General features: G+C 35.1%; 1 protein-coding gene across 1 annotated transcript; it reads right to left on the reverse strand.

Moving 5' to 3' along the window:
* Positions 1-36: 36 nt before the first annotated feature.
* LOC129438745 (chloride channel protein 2) lies at positions 37-14,457 on the reverse strand. Its single transcript, XM_055197627.2, has 23 exons — positions 14,271-14,457; positions 12,429-12,576; positions 12,118-12,249; positions 11,905-12,033; positions 11,690-11,823; positions 11,517-11,594; positions 11,202-11,280; positions 10,618-10,743; positions 10,001-10,085; positions 8,724-8,825; positions 6,774-6,858; positions 6,533-6,688; positions 6,363-6,432; positions 6,164-6,274; positions 5,796-6,009; positions 5,584-5,717; positions 5,340-5,452; positions 5,144-5,246; positions 4,969-5,027; positions 4,322-4,360; positions 3,661-3,765; positions 3,470-3,556; positions 37-2,134 (listed from the first exon to the last, which is right to left on the reverse strand). Exons 1-23 carry the CDS (start codon positions 14,310-14,312, stop codon positions 1,955-1,957), a joined length of 2,511 nt encoding a protein of 836 aa, XP_055053602.2. The 5' UTR covers positions 14,313-14,457; the 3' UTR covers positions 37-1,954.
* Between the last annotated feature and the right edge of the window lie 5,520 nt (positions 14,458-19,977).

Here is a 19,977-nt window from a genome sequence, read left to right on the forward strand (position 1 = left end):
CACACACACACACACGGTTTACAGTACACACATTGTTGTCATAAAATACTGTAGTGTATATTATTATCATTCATTAATGATTAATCAATTGTTATTGTGAATCCATTATCTCTCTATCTCCACAAATGGTTTGGTTTGATGTCCATATAACCTGCATTTAGGTTTTATTATAATCATATTTAGATTTTTGTTAAATCAACAGAATAAAGAGATGAAGTTTATCGTTCAGTTGTGTATGTACTTCATTGAGACATTACAGCATTTTACAAAAAGTCACAAAAATCTTGTTTTACGTTTTAAAATAAAATGGCAGTATAAACTGACTATTCGGCAAATGCACACATTATTGCTTATTTAATGTTTTAACCAATCATATAAAATAGCTGAAATAAGACAAACACATCTGGTTTAATGGCATTTGAGGGAAACTCTATCGCCCCCTTCAGTCTGAGGTTTGTTAGCACCAAATCAAAAGAAGTACACACATTGTAAAAATATGCAGCATTTTTGTCAAATCAACATTAATTTGTATGTTACTTTAACTACAAAATTAAGTTAAACAATTTCTACTTGATTTTATAAGTTATGTCAACAATTCAGGTTGTTTTTACTTTAATTTTTACAGTGACGTAAAACAAAAAACCCTAAAAGGATATGAAACTACATTACTGTAAAGAGTTTCTTTTTGCTTATTCACTAAAGAGAAAGTCATGAAAATGAACTTCAATAAAAACCGTGGACAGGAAACATCAATGTTTCGATTTCTCAACATCTAAAACATTAGTGGTTATTAAAGAGTTTTACATCCACATCAACATGTTTATATTTGAATAAGAGGAATGCTATTGTGTCCCATACAGCAAAAAAATAAATTTCTCTGGCCAAAAATATATTTTAAATATATGCTAAATACATTTTGTAGAAAGTAGGCTAAAGCTTAATTAAATATATTTTTGAATTTGTAAATATATTAAGTTTTTAACTTTCATGTATGAATATATTTCAAAATGTATTTCAGGGGCAACAAATACATTTCTATTTTTTCAATATGACAAAAATATATTTTTCATTGACAAAATATAAAAGTTTGTAAAAAATGTATGCGTATGTATAAAATATAAGTTTATTTTTGCAGTCGAGCAGTTTAAATTTAATGTTATGTTTACAGAAAGTTTTTCTGTCAATGGGATGTTAAAATAAATTCGTTAAAATATATTTATTCTTAAAATACATTAAGGAATTGCCAAAAAATATATTGGTGAAAAATAAATTTCTTCAAAATATATATTTAAAAATTTATTTCATTTTTTTGTACTTTTGGAATATTTTTAAATATATTTAAAATTATATTAGAAAATAAAAATTTTTGCTGCATGGGGTGGGTTTAAAATTAATCTTAGTGTGTGCAAGTTTCCAAAGATGAATATTTCGAATTATATCAAATCACTGTCACACATTGACCACATTGTACTTATGCTACGGGCCTGTTGAATGCTTTATTCTGATTGGTTGAGAAATGTTTCATGGGTGTTAATTATTTTTCTGTAATACGCACACCTGACGTGTCAAATGTCTTTAAATTACCACCATATCGATTTTGTGGTAATCGTGGTATAAGAGGAATAATTGTCCTTTGAAATATTCAAAAATAATGCACACTCGCGATGTAAGCGCATTCTCTTACGCATTGCTTTACCACCTATTATTTTTTGAATAATTTAAAGTCCCGTCATCAATTTTTTCCTTACATAAACAACTACCAAAACCTTCTGAAGTAATTCTGAAAAAGAAAAAAAAGTACTGTATTCTCTGTGAGAGACGGCTCAAGTATACTTTAACACACAAGTGGATTTAAACTCAGGATATCAATCTCAACTTTTTATTCCTCCCCTCAGAATAAAACAAAAAAAAGGGGTGGAGCTTTAAGACCTCATATTCTCATGTGTGAGTGACATCACTGATCTGAGGTGTTTGGTTGCTGTGTCAGGTTGACGTCAGGATCCAGCAGTTTTTGGACTTTAGTTTTCTCTGTAATGAAGTTGTTAGCGCCCGTCCCATAATCCTGAAAACTGATCAGCACAGGACGCAACTTCAAGCCCTCGTCTGTTAATGAGCCTTCGATCGCTTTACGCATCTACAACACAAATGAGAGGCAAATAATACAAATATGAATAATAAAACACACACAGTACACCTCAGGCATTTGCTGAGGGGTATGCAAGATTAGTTTTGGCGCCCCCAAAACAGTTTTTTCAAACCTAGTTTTCCCCCACATAATTGTATTAATGCCTTTAATATACACTAGACCCTCTTGGCCCTAACACACATACTTTCTATGTATACACGAACACAATACTAAACTTGCAAACAATTATAATCTATCATGTCTTTATTCAACACATCCTATTAAACATTTACAGTGCTGTGGAAAAAAATAAGTATACAACTTCCCCGTTTTTGTTTTGTAATAGATGTGTATGTATGAGTCAATCATTTGTCCTCAACATTATACAGTCATTGGAAAAGGTTCAAATATGAAGATGCTAGAAAAGCAAAGAATGTGCTGGAAGCTGACAGATCAATGGGCAGTTTAATGGTTTACATAAAACTAGAGACTCATGAACAACTATCACAAAACATCAAAAGAGTTGTGAGTCATCCAGGTAAGAACAGCAAGGGTATTTACAAAGTGCACTTTTTGTATCATTGTGAATGTTGATGTGTTCATTAAAGACATTAATTATTATAATTGTTTATTGAAAGTTTAAGCACAATGGGTCTCATTCACAAAGCATGCGTAAAAATGAATTTGTGCATGAGATGTGCGTACGTTTTCACAAACAAATCATGATTCAACAAAAACCTTCAAATCAAAATTTCTTCTAAATGTACAAAAATTTAAGAACAACAAAAAAAGCAAGCATACGCAATCATTACATACGCTATAATAAAATACTATTCTATAATTATAATGTATATAATAATGTTGATATATAACATTTACATTAATATATTATAATATTTTCTATATTATATAATATTATATAAAGGATATTATACATTATTATTGCCTACTTATTTTTTTTCTACACAAATAAAGAATATGCACGTAATGATAAATCTTCACGCTTTCCTTCCTCTCTTTTTAAATCTCTACATGAAAGTGTCTGCTTAATGCCTAATGTAAGCGACATGTAAATGTAATAAAAGTCTAAATGTCAATAAATTGATCTCCTGTCTGTCTTATTTTAGATACAGTAAATTATTAATTATACTATTTATAATAATAATTATTAATCATAATAACCCAGAGTAAACTCTTGAACACATGTAGCCAGGATAAAGAAAGACCCTGAGGTTAACAAATAAAAGTCCCTCACATATACAAATTAGCAAAAATACATTTAACACATCAAATTAACAAAAATCTAATTAATTTTATTCTTATGTTTTCTTGGTGCTTTCTGACCTCTCTCAGTGAAACAACCCCAATAAGTCGTCCGATACTGGTGACGTATGCGTGATTCAGACTCAGCACAGAGAACATGGTGTGTGTCTGTCAGAGATATTCAAACACATGAAATTAATCATCTTACATTAAGAACGCTAAACTCATTTACTAATACATTAACTGATAAATGAACTAAACAACACACACACCTTGTGTAGTGAGGTTCTCTCCACCAGCTGGAAGGGGGCGGGGTCAATCTTACAGTTATTGAAGTTCACCTGCTCGTCAAGCTGTTGCTCCTCCCACTCCTTAATCTGTATTCACAGTTAATCATATATTACTCTCAGTTACAGCATCAGCAGCAGTTTAGATGATTTAACAAACAAACGATAATGAAAATGTAGAAATGTCCAGAAATTTGTGTGTGAGGATAGAAACAGATTTATATGAAAAAAACTAATAAATTATCATTTATGTTGAAAATGCAATCTGGATTTTTGAACTTTATATGGGAATAAAGTCATATTGAACCATTTTGGGTACATATAATGGATGTTTTAAGATGCTGCATTGAAACATCTCTATACTTAATCTAAGGCCCAGATAGAAAATTAATGTAAATGTGTACTTTCTGTTATTATGGTAGGCATTAAAATTACAAATATGAGTATATGTGAGATCTTAATCATGCTAATTTATTTCTGATCTGTTTCTGCACTGTCTCTCCCTTGTCATTATGTGTTATGTTAAACCTGTAACCCTTATTACGATTTTATCATTACAGACGTGCATGCCTCCAACTGCCTAAAATAACAAATCAATCTTGAATTACTGAAGTAAATGCATCTGTGTGTGTTTTATATTTCTTACCTCTCGAAGTATCCTTTCACCATCTACATCCCCGTCATCCTGGAGAGAGAAAAGAGTAAATATCACAACACACACAAATACAAACTAGGGCTGCATAACGATTAATCACAACTAATCGTTGCATTATAAAAGTTTTTGTTTACATCATATGTGTTTGTATAATAGTTATGTATATATAAATACACACACATGCATGTATAACTTTAAGCAAAAAATATATTTTAGTATTAAGTATGTATTATTTATATATAATATAAATCATATATAAATGTGAAAATGTATATACACTTTTTATTTTTTTTAAACATATTCATGCATGTGTGTGTATTTATTTTTACAGAATTACTATACACAATACAAACACATATATTATGTAAACAAAAACTTTTATTATGCAAATGATTAGTTGCCATTAATCATTATGCAGCCCTAATCCACATGAATTAAAAGATACTCATTCATTGGCTGATATTTTAATACAAATAAATATCAGATATCAGTGCATACTTCAATCAATTCTCTTTACTCAATAAAAGTCGACATGTTTGTCTTTATATGTAATGTCATGCAGATGCTTCACTGATCTGAGATGACGTCATTAATAAAGTTAAACATACAGTATGTGTGTAGATGATTTAAATGATGACCTCTATCATGACCGCCTGAGCATCACCAAACAACAGATTCTTCAAGATGCTGCTGGACTCTGAAAGAGAAAACTCACACACTTATAATACCATGTTTACCATAGTACAACCTGTGCACTGCTTTCAGTATTGATAAAATAAATAAAGAATGAACAACACGTGTTTGTGTGTTTACTTGTTGGCGTATCTGTTGTTTCCTCAGTGTCAGATGATCTCCTCAGTGCTGATTTAGGAGAAACAGCATCAGCAGAAGCAGCAGAGGATTCATCTGTAGACCTCTACAACACACACACACAACACAGTGTTACACTGCAGGCTCTTTAACAACAAACGTTGTGTTGTAATGTGAAGATTGATGTTGTGTGCCTGACCTGGAAGTGAACTTCATACCGTCCCTCGACACGCTCTCGCAGCTCCTGCACACGCTGCTTTATGAGCGAACATAACTGAGCACGCTCAACAGATCCCAACAAGATCATCGACTCTAAAATAAGAGGAAAACATGGATTGACAAAGTTCTTAAAAACAATAAAGCGCCTGACTGGTAGCAGGGCAAATATGTCAGCATCATTTTAGTGTGCGTGCATGAGTGTGTGTGTGCATTTGTGTGTGTACCTGCAGACTTCACCAGCGGCAGCTTCTTGAGTTTTGTCATGCGGAGGATCTTGAGCAGATCTTTGTAGGTGGACTTCAGACTGATATATTGAACATCTCTCACCATGAAGTCCTCCACATGGATATTATACTTGCTAGAGAGAGCAAAAGTTACAAATGAAACATCTTTTATGACAGTGATGGATTAATACATGAAATGTTTTGAGTCTCACTCTTGGTGACCCCAGCCCATCTCAGGCAGGTACGGCAGTTTTTTAATGCGGATGATGGAGTCGTAGATGGACGGCTGAAGATTCTGTGCGATGATGTTGGAGATAATGACAGCGGCGAGGATGGGCAGACCGTATCTGATCTGTCCTGTTAACTCAATCATGATGACCGCGGTGGAGATCGTATGAGTGATTCCTGCCGTCAACGCCGCTGCGGCTACAAACAAACACAACAGACAAATCAACTCAATGCTTATCAACATAAAACTGATGAATGCTTGTGTGCATGTGAATATGTGAACTCATCATACACATCTGATCTTCTTACAGAAAGTGTGAATTTACTTTCTGAATGTTTGTGCGTTTCTCACCCACGACAGCGTAAGCTCCAGGGACGACGGGGTGATACACTTCATCTGTTTCAATGCCATCCGGAAATAAAGTGGCCATACCTTCACCAACCAAACGTCCGAATGCAGCACCTGACACATAAACACAAACACACACTTCAACACATCAGATGATACGTGTAATGGTTACTGATCTCATGAGACAACAACACACACTTACCAATAACAAACACGGGTACAAATGAACCGCATGGTATAGGAAGTGTTATGGAGAGAGCTGACATCCAGAACTACACAACAATACAGACACAAACACACACAATAAACATGTTCAGTGAGTGTGTGTGTGTGTGTGTGTGTGCGTTTGTGTATGTGTGTGTGTGTGTTTACCTTCATGAAGACAAACACAGACAGGACTACAAAGACATTGGCCTGTGGATGTTTCCAGGCAAATAAATGATCGTCTTGATCAAAGTCTTCTACAATCCCATCTCTTGACCAGGTGCGATTGTCAAAAAATGAAATCAAGGAGTCCTTTTGTGTAAGCTATGAGGAAATGATGTCACAGATAAGATGAAACGATTAAATAAGTGATTTAATGTGTGTGTGTTTTATTAAGTGTGTGTGTTACCTGTCCAGCCATGAATTGTCCAAAGCCCGGAGGGAACGTAAGTGTTGATATAAACACTGACACCAGACCAGAGTAAACGAAACAGCTATACACAAAGAGACATACAAACACACATTCACATGTTTATCTACCTATCTGTGTAAATAAAAACATATCATCTCATATAGAGCTCATTATAATCATTGCATTATTTATCATTGAAGCCCAACATACCAAATCTTCAAATTATAATGATCATTCATTTTGCAAGCTGTAACTTTAACAATCTATATTTTCTATCTCTGTTTAAAACATTCAGCACATTTTACTATATGTACTTATGTTTACAAGTCAAATGATGTCAAACTTATGTTGCGTACACACCAAATGTGAAACATCGCATTCCCCTCTCTAGATTACTCGTAGGATTTATCTTTGTGTCATGCAAATATTTTGCTTGAGTTGAAATTTTTCAATTTGCATGAAGACACGTTTGAGGTGAATAGTGCGCGTTTTTCACAATTTACGTTAAGCAGGCTTTATAGTTGTGCATGGTTTTACGCTGTAGGCTATGCGTAGGCTGAGCATAGGCTGTTGCATAGGCTGTTGCGTAGGCTATGCATAGGCTGAGCATTGGCTGTTCCATAGGCTGTGCGTAGGCTGATCATAGGCTGTTACGTAGGCTGTGCGTAGGCTGAGCATAGGCTGTTGCATAGGCTGTTGCGTAGGCTGTGCGTAGGCTATGCATAGGCTGAGCATAGGCTGTTGCGTAGGCTGTGCGTACGCTATGCATAGGCTGAGCATTGGCTGTTCCATAGGCTGTGCGTAGGCTGATCATAGGCTGTTGCGTAGGCTGTGCGTAGGCTGAGCATAGGCTGTTGCATAGGCTGTTGCGTAGGCTGTGCGTAGGCTGTGCGTAGGCTATGCATAGGCTGAGCATAGGCTGTTGCGTAGGCTGTGCGTATGCTATGCATAGGCTGAGCATTGGCTGTTCCATAGGCTGTGCATAGGCTGAGCATAGGCTGTTGCGTAGGCTGAGCATAGGCTGTTGCGTAGGCTGTGCGTAGGCTATGCGTAGGCTGAGCGTAGGCTGTTGTGTAGGCTGTGCGTAGGCTATGTGTAGGCTGAGCATAGGCTGTTGCGTAGGCTGTGCGTAGGCTATGCACAGGCTGTTCCATAGGCTGTGCGTAGGCTATGCGTAGGCTGAGCGTAGGCTATGCGTAGGCTGAGCATAGGCTGTTGTGTAGGCTGTGCGTAAGCTGAGCATAGGCTGTGCGTAGGCTATGCGTAGGCTATGCATAGGCTGTGTGTAGGCTGATGTGCATCTATGGCATCGAGGCTACACCATACAACCTGTGCTGAAGTATAACGAGGCCTTTATTCCCATCGCCCCGTGCTAGTTTGCATCTATTAGCGTCTTTGCATTGACTATGTATGAAATCTACTCGTGCAAATCCTTGAATTCACGTTTTGTGTGTACACCCCATAACACTTTAGGGTAAAATAAAGAGACTGTTGAAAAGAGACATGTAGTTGCTCAATGTCTGATTTTTTTTAAAGATAGCAGCTTTAATGTGAACGTTAAAATAAATGCATTTTATGCTGCATACACACCAAACACAAAGCATCATGTTCTTCAATCTAGCTTACTCGCAGGATTTACTTTTTCTGTCATGCAAATTTTTTCTGCTTCAGTTGAATATTTTCATCTTGCGCAACGCCACGTCTGAGGTGAAAAGCCTATGTGTTTTCACAACAATCGTGCCGCCCAATTCATGCTGCCCAATTCGGCCATTTGCATTACCCCCGCACAAGTTTACATCTATTTGCACCTTTGCATTGACTTTGTTCTACTTGTTCAAATCGTTGAATTGGTGTGTACGCCCCAAAAGAAGATTTCCCCTTACAACATTTCCCTTATGTTGGCATGACATGAAACAAATACACACATACAGGACTAACAACACTAACTTTGATATAAGGAAGTTGTTCATCGCTTTCTGTTTCTTCACAAATCGAGTAATCTGTCCATTCAAATAGACAAAGAGAGCTCCACCAAACCCACAAACTATTCTGCAGAGAGAAAGAGAGACATCTGTTGTTAAAGTTGTGTGTGTGTGTTCACTTGAATTAGATATTTTCTGAGCTGAAATGTTTCACTTCTCCTTTAAATGAATGCAGTAAAAGACATTGATTAAAGAGACAACATAGGACTGCTGTACTTTAAAACACAATTTCTTACACAACAGGACCATTGAAATGCTTGGTGACTTTAAAGCCAACTTTCTACTGTACACGACAAATGACGGCCAATAAATCGAAAGGAGAGTCGGAAAGGGGCTGCGAGGGTGTCAACCATCAGTGGGTGCATTATTTTCTGATTCAATTTGAGCTTTGAATGCATAAAAAATTTATCTGTGTGACTATAACGCATGTGACATCCCGGCCGGAAGTGATGTATTTCAGTGTGTTTTAATCAAAACAATGTGTGCAATGTGAAAATTATTTTTTGTTTAGCTTTATCAGTAACACTTGAATCCTTAAAAAACGATTGATTCCTGAAAAGTACATTTTAAGTATAAATATATTGGTAGATTAAAGGCTCTTGCGCTGGAATGAGCTTCTCTCCATGTTGACACGGATTTATAATTAAACTGAAGTTTCATTACAACTGCCACTAGGGGGCGAACTCAGCCAGTTGTGTCCGAATGTATTGTACAATGGAAAGACAGTTTGGCCTATATATCTTTAAAATATTAAAAAGAAAACATGAAGTGCAGTTTTAGTCATTAGGAGAAGACTGACCATATGTTGTGAATACTTGAAATATAACAATTTATGAAAGTTAAACCATTATAAATAAATAAAAAAATTGTGCAATGTTCATAGTTGAACTATTATCATTTGGCTCTTGCAATGTTAAACTGCAATTGTTTCAGTAAAGGCAAAATACTGGATACAAGAATCTTTTTTGAAAATGCATGTTTTTTAATATATGACCTAGTACAAAAAGTAACAAAAACAACATACGTTATAACACATATAATAATAATGTGCATAGGCCTAAAAGGTAAAAGTAAAAAAATTATAAAAGGTAAAAATAGGGGTAAAAGTTTGGCCCGCATCATATTTAGACTTTTAAAATCTGGCCCCGAAGAATAGTAGTCGTACTGCCCTATGGTATCTACACATTCATTTGTGAATTTAATGTGAAATCTTAATGCTGATTCTGAGACCGATAAACTCACCCCATAGCAATGAAGACTGGAAGCTCCTGCAGGTCAAATGGATGATCAAGCCTGAAGGTTGTTGGAAAAAGAGCCATGATAGTCTCTGAGAGAGAGAGAGACAGAGATGCAGTGACAAATATATTAAAGTGTTTAAATCAGTTAACTTGAGTACACTTCATAACTATGGTAAAAATCACTGTAATGTAATTAGGGCAGTCACAATGATTAAATAATCATTTCATGGCGATTGTTTGACCTCATAGCGATGATTTCAGTTCACCGCAATGATTGCACATCTCTCTAAAAAACACAAGGGGGAGCTGCAGCGCCTGTATAAACGAGACTGTATCAGATTACTTTTAAATATGTGTTATGTGTATTAATATTTACTGCCAGGTAAACCTTGCAAAAAATTTAATTTAATTACATAATTATAATTTATAAAATAATTATAGATTTATAATTATATTCACAACAATATGTGAAAATTATTTCATAAAAAAAGAAAAAAATTGTCAAAGCCCTAAAACAAGCAATCAATCGTCATAATCGTCACAATTTATTAGACAATTAACCGTCAGCCAATTTTCATAATCGTGACAGCCCTAAATGTAACTTATTTGATGAATCCAAACCTTCTTCTTTCTTCCACACCACCAGCAGTCTGAAGATAAGGATACCGAACGTTGCAGACATCATCCCTCGCCAGTAGTTTCTTACCACAAAAAACATTGAGGTGACCTCAACGCTGAACAACACACCTGAAACACACAACACATCTCAAACAATTGTTTCATAAATGAATCCAGAATGTATAATCATACTGTATGTCCATTCAGATTAAAGGTGCAGTGTGATTAAAAGTGCAATATAATCTACATAACTATATTATCAGTGGTGTATAAAGACCTTACATAATCAACTGTATTGTTTTTATTAACTTAGAATGAGACGTTTTTATCTCCATACATCGTGGATCCCCTTACATGGAAGTCGCGTCATGTTTCTACAGTAGAAGTGTTTTTCACTACGTTGTCTCAGACAATAACATGTTTGTCCCGTGGTGGGTACCGTAGCTTCTCTATGTGTTTTAAAAGGAAGGGTTGAGCTGTGGACTGAGCCGTTGGTTGCAATTCACAACCACTAGATCTACACACTGCACCTTTAAAGCATCTGACAAACATATCTATTAGGTTATATGTTGTCAACACACACACACCTCCAAGAGGAGCAGCGAAGCAGCATCCGATCCCGACCGCACAACCAGCGGTGAGCATCTCCAGGTTTCGGGCCTCGTTCTGTTTAACAAACACACACCATACATAATGTAAGGAATAATTGATGACAGACCCTTAAATCTTTCGAAAATAATGCACACCCAAGATAGTAGTAAATCATTCAAAGGACGGTTGCCACAGACATTGCTCTGGTGATTATTTTAAGACATTTGATAGCTTAAGTGTGTATTTTACAGAAAAATAATCAACACTTGTGAAACATTTCTCAATAATGTGCGGTAATGTGTTTGATTTACCTTATAAATATCACTGAAGAAAGACATGAATTTACAAACAACAGCAGCACATATAGCACCGAAGTGCACGAACGGACCCTTCAAGAGAGAAACAAACAAACATTTATCCAGTTATTGTATGTACAAGATGACTTACTGTACATTACTAAATGTGTATGCGTGTGTGTGTTTACCTCTTTGCCCACAGGCAATTCACTTCCCAGGACACAGACCAGACTGATAACTTTGGTCATTAATGTTTTAAATGTGAGATATTCTTTTAACATCACACCTCTTAAGATCGTCTTAATTTCAGGAATACCAGACCCTTAAATTGAGATGAAAAGAGAATAAAGATTTGTGTCTTCAGGTTTAGGTTAGGTTTAGGACTGTGTGATGTGTGTCTCACCAGCAGCTTGAGGTGCAAACAACTGTGTGAATCCTGCTGCAAAAAGCATGAGAAGTAAAGGAAATACGACCCACGACAAATACTGCAACATCACATTACTATCCGAAGCATGATAGAGAAACCTGTGTGCTGGAGAGAGAGAGAGAGAGAACCTCAGTATAAAGAAAATTGAAGGAATACAAAACATTAATGAATAATATTTTGCACACTCACCATCTGTGAAGAGGAAGATGAAGATATCCATGAAAAAACTTAGGAGTGCAAGAAAAATTCCCAATAATATGAGAAAGATCCATTCTGCTCCGATCCATGACAGGAACAATCGCTGACAGCATGCTGCCCACCCTAAACACACAGAACAGGTGTTACCCATAATGCACCACTGCACACCTGGAATACTTTATAGGGTTAAAAAAACATACATTTCACTTCACAATACATCAACAGTGCAGTCTGCTTTATAATGTTTTTGACTAATGCAACATAAAACAGATACATTTAAGAAAAACACCCAAAAATCTCACTTTGATCCCTCTTGATTTGTTGTGGATTTGATGACTCACTTGGACGCTTGACCCCTCGTCCCTTCTCATCTTCGTCTTTGGGCAACGCGCCGCGTTCAGATGTGTAGCGTCGATGACGCGCGTTCTCTCGCAGTGGGACTGACTCTTCCTGATACACACAAAGATTCATAATCATATAAACACTTTATCATACTTTCACAAAACTACTAAGTTATGGATATAACTAAACAACACCACACACAATTCTTCACATCTGTGCTGATGTTATACACCTGTGTTAAAAAAAACTTATATTTAACAGTAATGTTTTTAATATTTATAATTAAATTTAAATATGGAAAGCAGTACAAACCACATTTTCAAGACATGACAAAAGTTTGTTTTTTACATTTGAGAGTAGACTCGTGCATTCTGCGCATGCGTGAGTGGGTAATAATTCTCACCAACCACCACCAGGTGGCAGCAGCCTGGTGAAGCTGCAGAAGCGCAGAACTATTATACGTCATGACGTGTCTGAAGCCGAAAGTGGGCGGAGTAGCAGTGTGTTTATTTATTTATTTATTTTGCATTTTTAATTAATTGTATTTATTTGGAGCAGATACAGCTAGTCTAATGCTTTTGCTATTTAAGAGGAACAAACACTTTCATGACGTCAAAGTTCCGCGAGAGCGAGTCGAGAAATCCTGCGGAGCAGTCTGCTTTCAAATCACTCTCGCGAAACTTTGACGTCATCCGCCTCTCGGTTCTTGCAGCGCCGCATGAAGTCAAACAAAGGCTTTTGTGAGGACATTTTAATAAGGTTGTAATAAAAATAGATATCCAATCAAGCTTAATAAAGAGATTAAAATGTAATTTTATATTATGGAAAAAAATTGTGAAATGTAAATTGTAACTGACTGAGGTCTGAACATTACTCCCAACGTTACCAAAAATCATCACTTTTCAGATTCGTTTTTTAATGATTGAAAGCTTAAAATTGGAGTACTAGTTAATGCCATAATAAAGCTTAAAAGAGTTAGAATATTATATAATCAGACTGGTTTTAATAAAACATATGTGACCCTGTCTGTGAAAACCCAAGTTTTTTTTACATAATTTACTACATAAACTCATCCTATATAATGTCAATATTATTTTTGTGAAAATATAATCTTGATATCTTTAAAATTGACTGAGTAAGATCATGACAAAGATTGAAATCAATAATTGAAATAAAAAAATAAAATGTGAAATTAAACATAATTATAATTTAAAGCATATATATTCACGTTGCATTGGAAGAAAACTGTGTATGTTACAATATTTATTTTTTTATTATTTTGAAAATTGAATTATTAATTTTCAAATTCAAAAATATATTTAATTAAGCTTTACTTTCTACAAAATGTAAATGTATTTAGCCTATATTTAAAACATATTTTTGGCCAAAGATTTATTTTTTTGCCGTATAAGTTTCTTCTATTATTATTAAGACAAATATTTTAATTATCCTTATTTTGCTTTTTTAATATTTTGTGATAAAATTAAGAGTTTGGTTCCAAAAACAGAATTAATCATTTTTTGATTGTGCATTCCAATTAATATCAATCAAGCTGCAGTTTTGATTTAAGCCTTTATAACTAAGATAAATAAAAAAATAAATAAATGTAATTAGGACAATATAACACATTAAAAACCTGATAACGTAATAATAAACATGTTGTGATTTTTTTTTTAATTGCAGTTATCTGGTTTTCAAATATTTTCTTTGGTTAAATGAAAGAACATTTGTCAGGGTGATATTTTACCCTGAATTATTTCAGATTTTTATAAAACACTGAAAAAAAGAGAAGAAACACTTACCAAAGTGTGTTCATACTGCTGGTCACTTTTGTCCGCAGCCATGACTCTCTCTCTCTCTCTCTTATTGTTCACTGCACCTCACTCTCTCTGCATCTCATACAGTCTCACTCTTAACCTCACAGACGTAATGCATTCAGGAGAGATGAGACAGTTTGAGGTATCACTCCAGTAATGATGATCAGTGATGAAGCACTATGTCAGAATTAGATTTTATGATTGAAAGTTTTGTATTGAGTTTAGTTTAAGGCGGGACGTACAGCGAGAAACTCTCCACCCACTGAACACTAGAAATGAGCTGAACTACTCAGAAATGACAGCAGGTTTTATAAAACAGTTCTTCTTCAAGACATTTCAAGTTTAATATTGTGATTGGCTTCAGTGACATTGTGGGTGATATGATGCAGTCTGATTGGTTGAGTACTGTACACATACTTTATATGGTCAATTTTCTGTAATTCTGGGTCAGGTAGTACACTCACAACTATTGGTTTACACACAAAACAAAGCACAGGGATCTTATGACATACTTTAGAATATTAATTATTATTATTTTATCACACATGGTGTACATTGTGTGTGAGTTAAACCTTTAACATAAGCTAATGTTTTGTGTCACACTGAATAAAATTATTCATTCAATTTACTCAATTTTTTAAGGTAAGTGGTTGCAATCAATTTATTTAAGCTACATTTAAACATAAGTTTTTTTGTTTTGTTTTTCTAATTTTTTGTTTAAACGTAGCTTAAATAAATTGATTGCGACCACTTAACTTAAAAAATTTATTAAATTGAAAGAATCATTTTTTCAGTGTAGATTACAAAATAGATATGAACTCTTACTACTGCAAATGTATTTATTTTCTTTACCTATTAAAGTAATTCTCACAATAAAATAATTTTTTTTAGGTGCAAATGTAATGCTTTTTATACAATTTAAGTGCGGCACTTTCCCATGAAACAGTTAAAATCCATAAAATCTAATTTTGGGATGAATATTTAAATGTGAGTTCATAAGAATTGACCTGCATTGTCAGGGCATCTCAAACACATAAACACTTCAAGGAGAAAATCAACTTTCATTGCTCAGAATGATGTGAAGCAGTGTGGTCTTTTTACAAATCATTGTGTAGAGGTAAACACACACACAGATTATTATGTGTTCATTTTGTTGAGAAAAGGTGAGATTGTTATGATGATCAACAGATTGTAGGAGTTGAACACAGAGTTACTCAGATGAAGAACTGAACATCATGACCTGTCACATACTCAAGACGTCTCACTCCTGTTTTAACCTGAATACCCAAAATATAGTTTATTGCTTACACTGCAAAATATTTCAATATTTGCAATTCTAGTATTTTTGTTTTGTTTTCAGTACAAATATCTAGAATGCATATCTTAAATTAAGATGCATTTTCTTTATGAGCAAAATGACCTTAGAAAATAAGTCTAGTTTTTAGACAAAAAAAACATAAATTTAAGTGAATTTGTGCTTGATACATGCAAAAAACTCGTTTAAAAATCGGGTAAGAAAAATTGAACCCTTAAACAAAAGTTAGCTTACCCAACTGGCAGATTTTTAAATTAAGAAAGTCATTTTTATTGCAGTGCATGAGCCCATACGACTGCACACATTTAAAAATATAACATGTGTCCTTGGATTTTGTTAATTTAATTTAGTTTATTTTTTATATTAAGTGAATAAACGTTCTCGTGTTTCTTGTCTCTGTCCTGGACCCTCAGCCTGTCACATTTTATAATATCAGATGAAGTGGGTTTCAGGTCGAAACACTAAAGACTAACACATGCGTGAGAGATTCTTATAGCTTTTATGGTGTCACTGTTTATTTATTCATCCACCGCTTCAAAGAATTCATGCCTTTTGTAAAAAACATTTCCAGGTCTTTGAGAATCATGTGTGCTGTATTACTGTAATCAGGTTATACATTTAGCTCACATTATTATTACACAAACACACACAGTCACAAGAACACACACACTTTTAAAATGTCTGGATTATTTTTAACCAATAATGGATCAATATTGGACAGAACACAATGTTGGGTCAAAAATGATCCAATGTTGGGTTGTTGTTTTGCAACTATCGGATAAAATAACCCAGCAGTTTGGTTAAAACAACCCAGCACTGGATCAATTTTAACTCTTCGGTGTGTTCTTTCCAATATTTACCAAACATGATTTAAAAATAACTCAAGACATTTTTAGAGTGCATGTTGATGTTTTATTTATTATGAAAACTTTCCATCAGCTCTCTTGATATTCAGGTTTAAACAATCTGTTCAGAAAACAGACAGAAAAAAGATTTTTTAAAGTATATGTCCTTGTGTGAGAACTGTATCACAGAAACATTATACTGCAGACAGTTACTCATGTGGACAGAAGATGGCGCTGTCTGTCTGTTTGATACTTTATGTGTCCTGATATAAATAAAGTCGCTACTAAATTACAAACAATCAAAGTAACATTTTGATATGCTGTTTTTCAATTGTGTTAAAACAAAAATCACACACACATTGAGTCATGTGTACTTTAAAGGTGCCAAAGAATGCATTTTAATAATCTGTTAAATTGGTCTCTGATGAAGGATTTTCATGTCCATTTACAAACCTAGGATTTGTCTTTATAATGAAATGGTCTATTATTACCTTATTTGTAAAGGGTCATGAGTAATAATGTTGAGCTCTGCTCCGATTGGCTGTTTCTCCTTCAGTAGCTCTGTGTTTGTGTAAACAGATTTTATGTTTGAGTCTGTATCAGATGAAGATACAGATTTTGAAAAATAATCAATTGTTTGGAGATTGTTAATGGACGTTTCTTAATGGTAAGTTTGGGTTTTTTTCAGTATGGACCTGCAAAATGTAACTGTAATGTCAATAGTAAAACTTCAGCCTAAACGATAACATATAGCATTAACTAGCATATAGCATGTAGCGCTAACTCAGCAGTCACAACTTTGTTTTAAGCATTGTAACAACAACGTTGTACTTCATTTAAGTTTGGGAGCGTACATCTAACTGTAACGTCACAGTTGGTGTTGTGTTGAGATTGGTTTGTTTCCACGCCCTTTCCCTTACGAAGATTAACCATGGTTTTATTGTGGTAAAAGTGTAGTAACCATGTTTTTTGGTTTTAACTGTAGTAAAACCATGGTTAATTTTCGTAAGGGTTTGCATGCAGGCTTACATAAGAAGGAGGAAACAATCGTTACTATATCACCTTTCAACCCTGTATCACAAAATTACATACCTATAGTCACATAAATTTGTGAGTCTTTTCCGTGACACTGGCACGTTTTTCTGTTTACGTGTCAATGTCACATATTTGTTACTCAACTGTTTTGTTCTATTTGTTTTATTTTTGTCCCATTGACACTTTGGTTTATGGTTAGATTTGGTGTTTGCTTTAGGATATCACTTTAAGTATTGGTTTATACCTTTTTTCTTTTATTTGATATATTTTTTATAATTTATGATTTTTAAACCATTGTCGCCTGGCATTAGGGTTAGAGTTGGGTTTGGGTAAGGATGTCATTTTATGTAAATCTAACCCTAAACTGAAGTGACAATGGTAAGAAAATAGAACTAGTTGAGTAACCAATTCTTTGACAATGACACGTAAACAAAAATACGTGACACGCAAAAAGGCGGAAAAACGTGTCAGTGTCACAAAAAAGACTTACAAATTTACGTGAGGTACATAATTTCGTGATACTGGGATGCACCTTTAACAACCACAACACTGTGCCTGTCAGATTGCTTCAAAATATGATATAGTTTCAAGTTTACCCTTAAGAAAATTAACCATGTTTTTTGTTGTAAAAGATTGGAGCCATGTTTTTTGGTGTATTAATTATTAGCAAAACCATGGTTGTACTATACTAACCATGTTTTTTTTTTTGCATTAAGAGAAATAACACATTTATTCAATGTTACAGTGCATGAATCACAGAACAGAATGGAAAACCACAGAGAGAAGTTTCAATGTGTTCTGTTCAAATCTATTAGCTGGTTTCATTCAGACGCCGGTGGAAAATAAACGTCGAGCTTGTTTCTCCTGTGGTTTTCTGAAATTCACACACAAAACATTAAGTGAGACACCTGGAGTGAGCCAAAGGCATGTTGAGAAAACTCTTCAGTCTGCGTCTGTGAGGAGAAACTTACATTTGCCATGGAAAGAGGACCACTGTTACAAGACGGTAAAGTTACAACATAATGTGTGTGTGTGTGTGTGTGTGTGTGTGTGTGTGTGTGTGTGTGTGTGTGTGTGTGTGTGTGTGTGTGTGTGTGTGTGTGTGTGTGTGTGTGAATACATGGGCTCTGGGTTCAAACCACAAAACCACAATTCTGCTGGAGTGCAATGCAGAAAAACAGAGTAAAACTGAGGATTATTTTAACAGTGATGAGGTTTTCTCCAGTGTTGCTGGGTAGAGAGAAATCATTACATTTCTATAAAGATTTACTGCTCTTGGTTTAAAGGACAAAGTTATTGTCCACGTTCTGCAGATGTCCATTAAAACTTAACACGCACACAAGTCTACCTCATCACTGACCTTTAACCTTTACATGTCTGGGATTCCCGCAGCTGTGACTTTATTACCAGCTGTGTGTGATCCTGTGACCACGTGCAGGCATTGGTTGGCATTGATTCAACAAGGTGCTGAAAGCATTCTTTAGAAATGTTGATAAGATAGCATCTTGCAGTTGATGGAGATTTGTGGGATGCACATTCAGGGCACGAAGCTCCCGTTCCACCACATCCCAAAGATGCTCTATTGAGTTGAGATCTGGTGACCGTGGGGGTCATTTTAGTGCAGTGAACACATTGTCATGTTCAAGAAACCAATTTGAAATTATTCGAGCTTTGTGACATGGTGCATTATCCTGCTGGAAGTAGCCATCAGAGGATGCGTACATGGTGGTCATAAAGGGATGGACATGGTCAGAAACAATGCTCAGGTAGGCCGTGGCATTTAAATGATGCCCAATTGGCACTAAGGGGCCTAAAGTGTGCCAAGAAAACATCCCCCACATCTTTACACCACCACCACCAGCCTGCACAGTGGTAATAAGGCATAATGGATCCATGTTCTCATTCTGTTTACGCCAAATTCTGACTCTATCATCTGAATGTCTCAACAGAAATCGAGACTCATCAGACCAGGCAACATTTTTTCAGTCTTCAACTGTCCAATTTTGGTGAGCTCGTGCAAATTGTAGCCTCTTTTTCCTATTTGTAGGGGAGATGGATGGTACCTGTTGGGGTCTTCTGCTGTTGTAGCCCATCCACCTAAAGGTTGTGCGTGTTGTGGCTTCGCAAATGCTTTGCTGCATACCTCGGTTGTAACGAGTGGTTATTTCAGTCAAAGTTGCTCTTCTATCAGCTTGAATCAGTCGGCTCATTCTCCTCTGATCTCTAACATCAACAAGGCATGTTTTTCTCTTTTCACACCATTTTTTGTAAACCCTAGAAATGATTTTAGTTTGGAGTTCAGGAAATTGTCTTGACCAGGACCACAGCCTTAAATGCATTGAAGCAACTGCCATGTGATTGGTTGATTAGTAATTGCATTAATGAGAAATTAAACAGGTGTTCCTAATAATCCTTTAGGTGAGTGTATTTCAAAATCTATTTCAAAGGCAAGCAAATCAATTTCTAATTTTACATCCCGTATGGAAAAAAGTATTCT

Source organism: Misgurnus anguillicaudatus, chromosome 24 (genome assembly GCF_027580225.2).
Source record: "Misgurnus anguillicaudatus chromosome 24, ASM2758022v2, whole genome shotgun sequence".
In the NCBI taxonomy this organism is placed as follows: Eukaryota; Metazoa; Chordata; class Actinopteri; order Cypriniformes; family Cobitidae; genus Misgurnus; species Misgurnus anguillicaudatus.

Bases quoted from the DNA above. Each gene is read 5' to 3' on its own strand.
- LOC129438745 (XM_055197627.2), bottom strand. From the start codon at position 14,312: ATGGCTGCGGACAAAAGTGACCAGCAGTATGAACACACTTTG. The intron at 6,275-6,362 runs GTAAGTGTGTGT...TTTATGTGTCAG, and splicing joins TGTACCCGTGTTTGTTATTG to GTGCTGCATTCGGACGTTTG. The intron at 5,453-5,583 runs GTACACACACAA...CTCTTATTTTAG, and splicing joins GCCGCTGGTGAAGTCTGCAG to AGTCGATGATCTTGTTGGGA.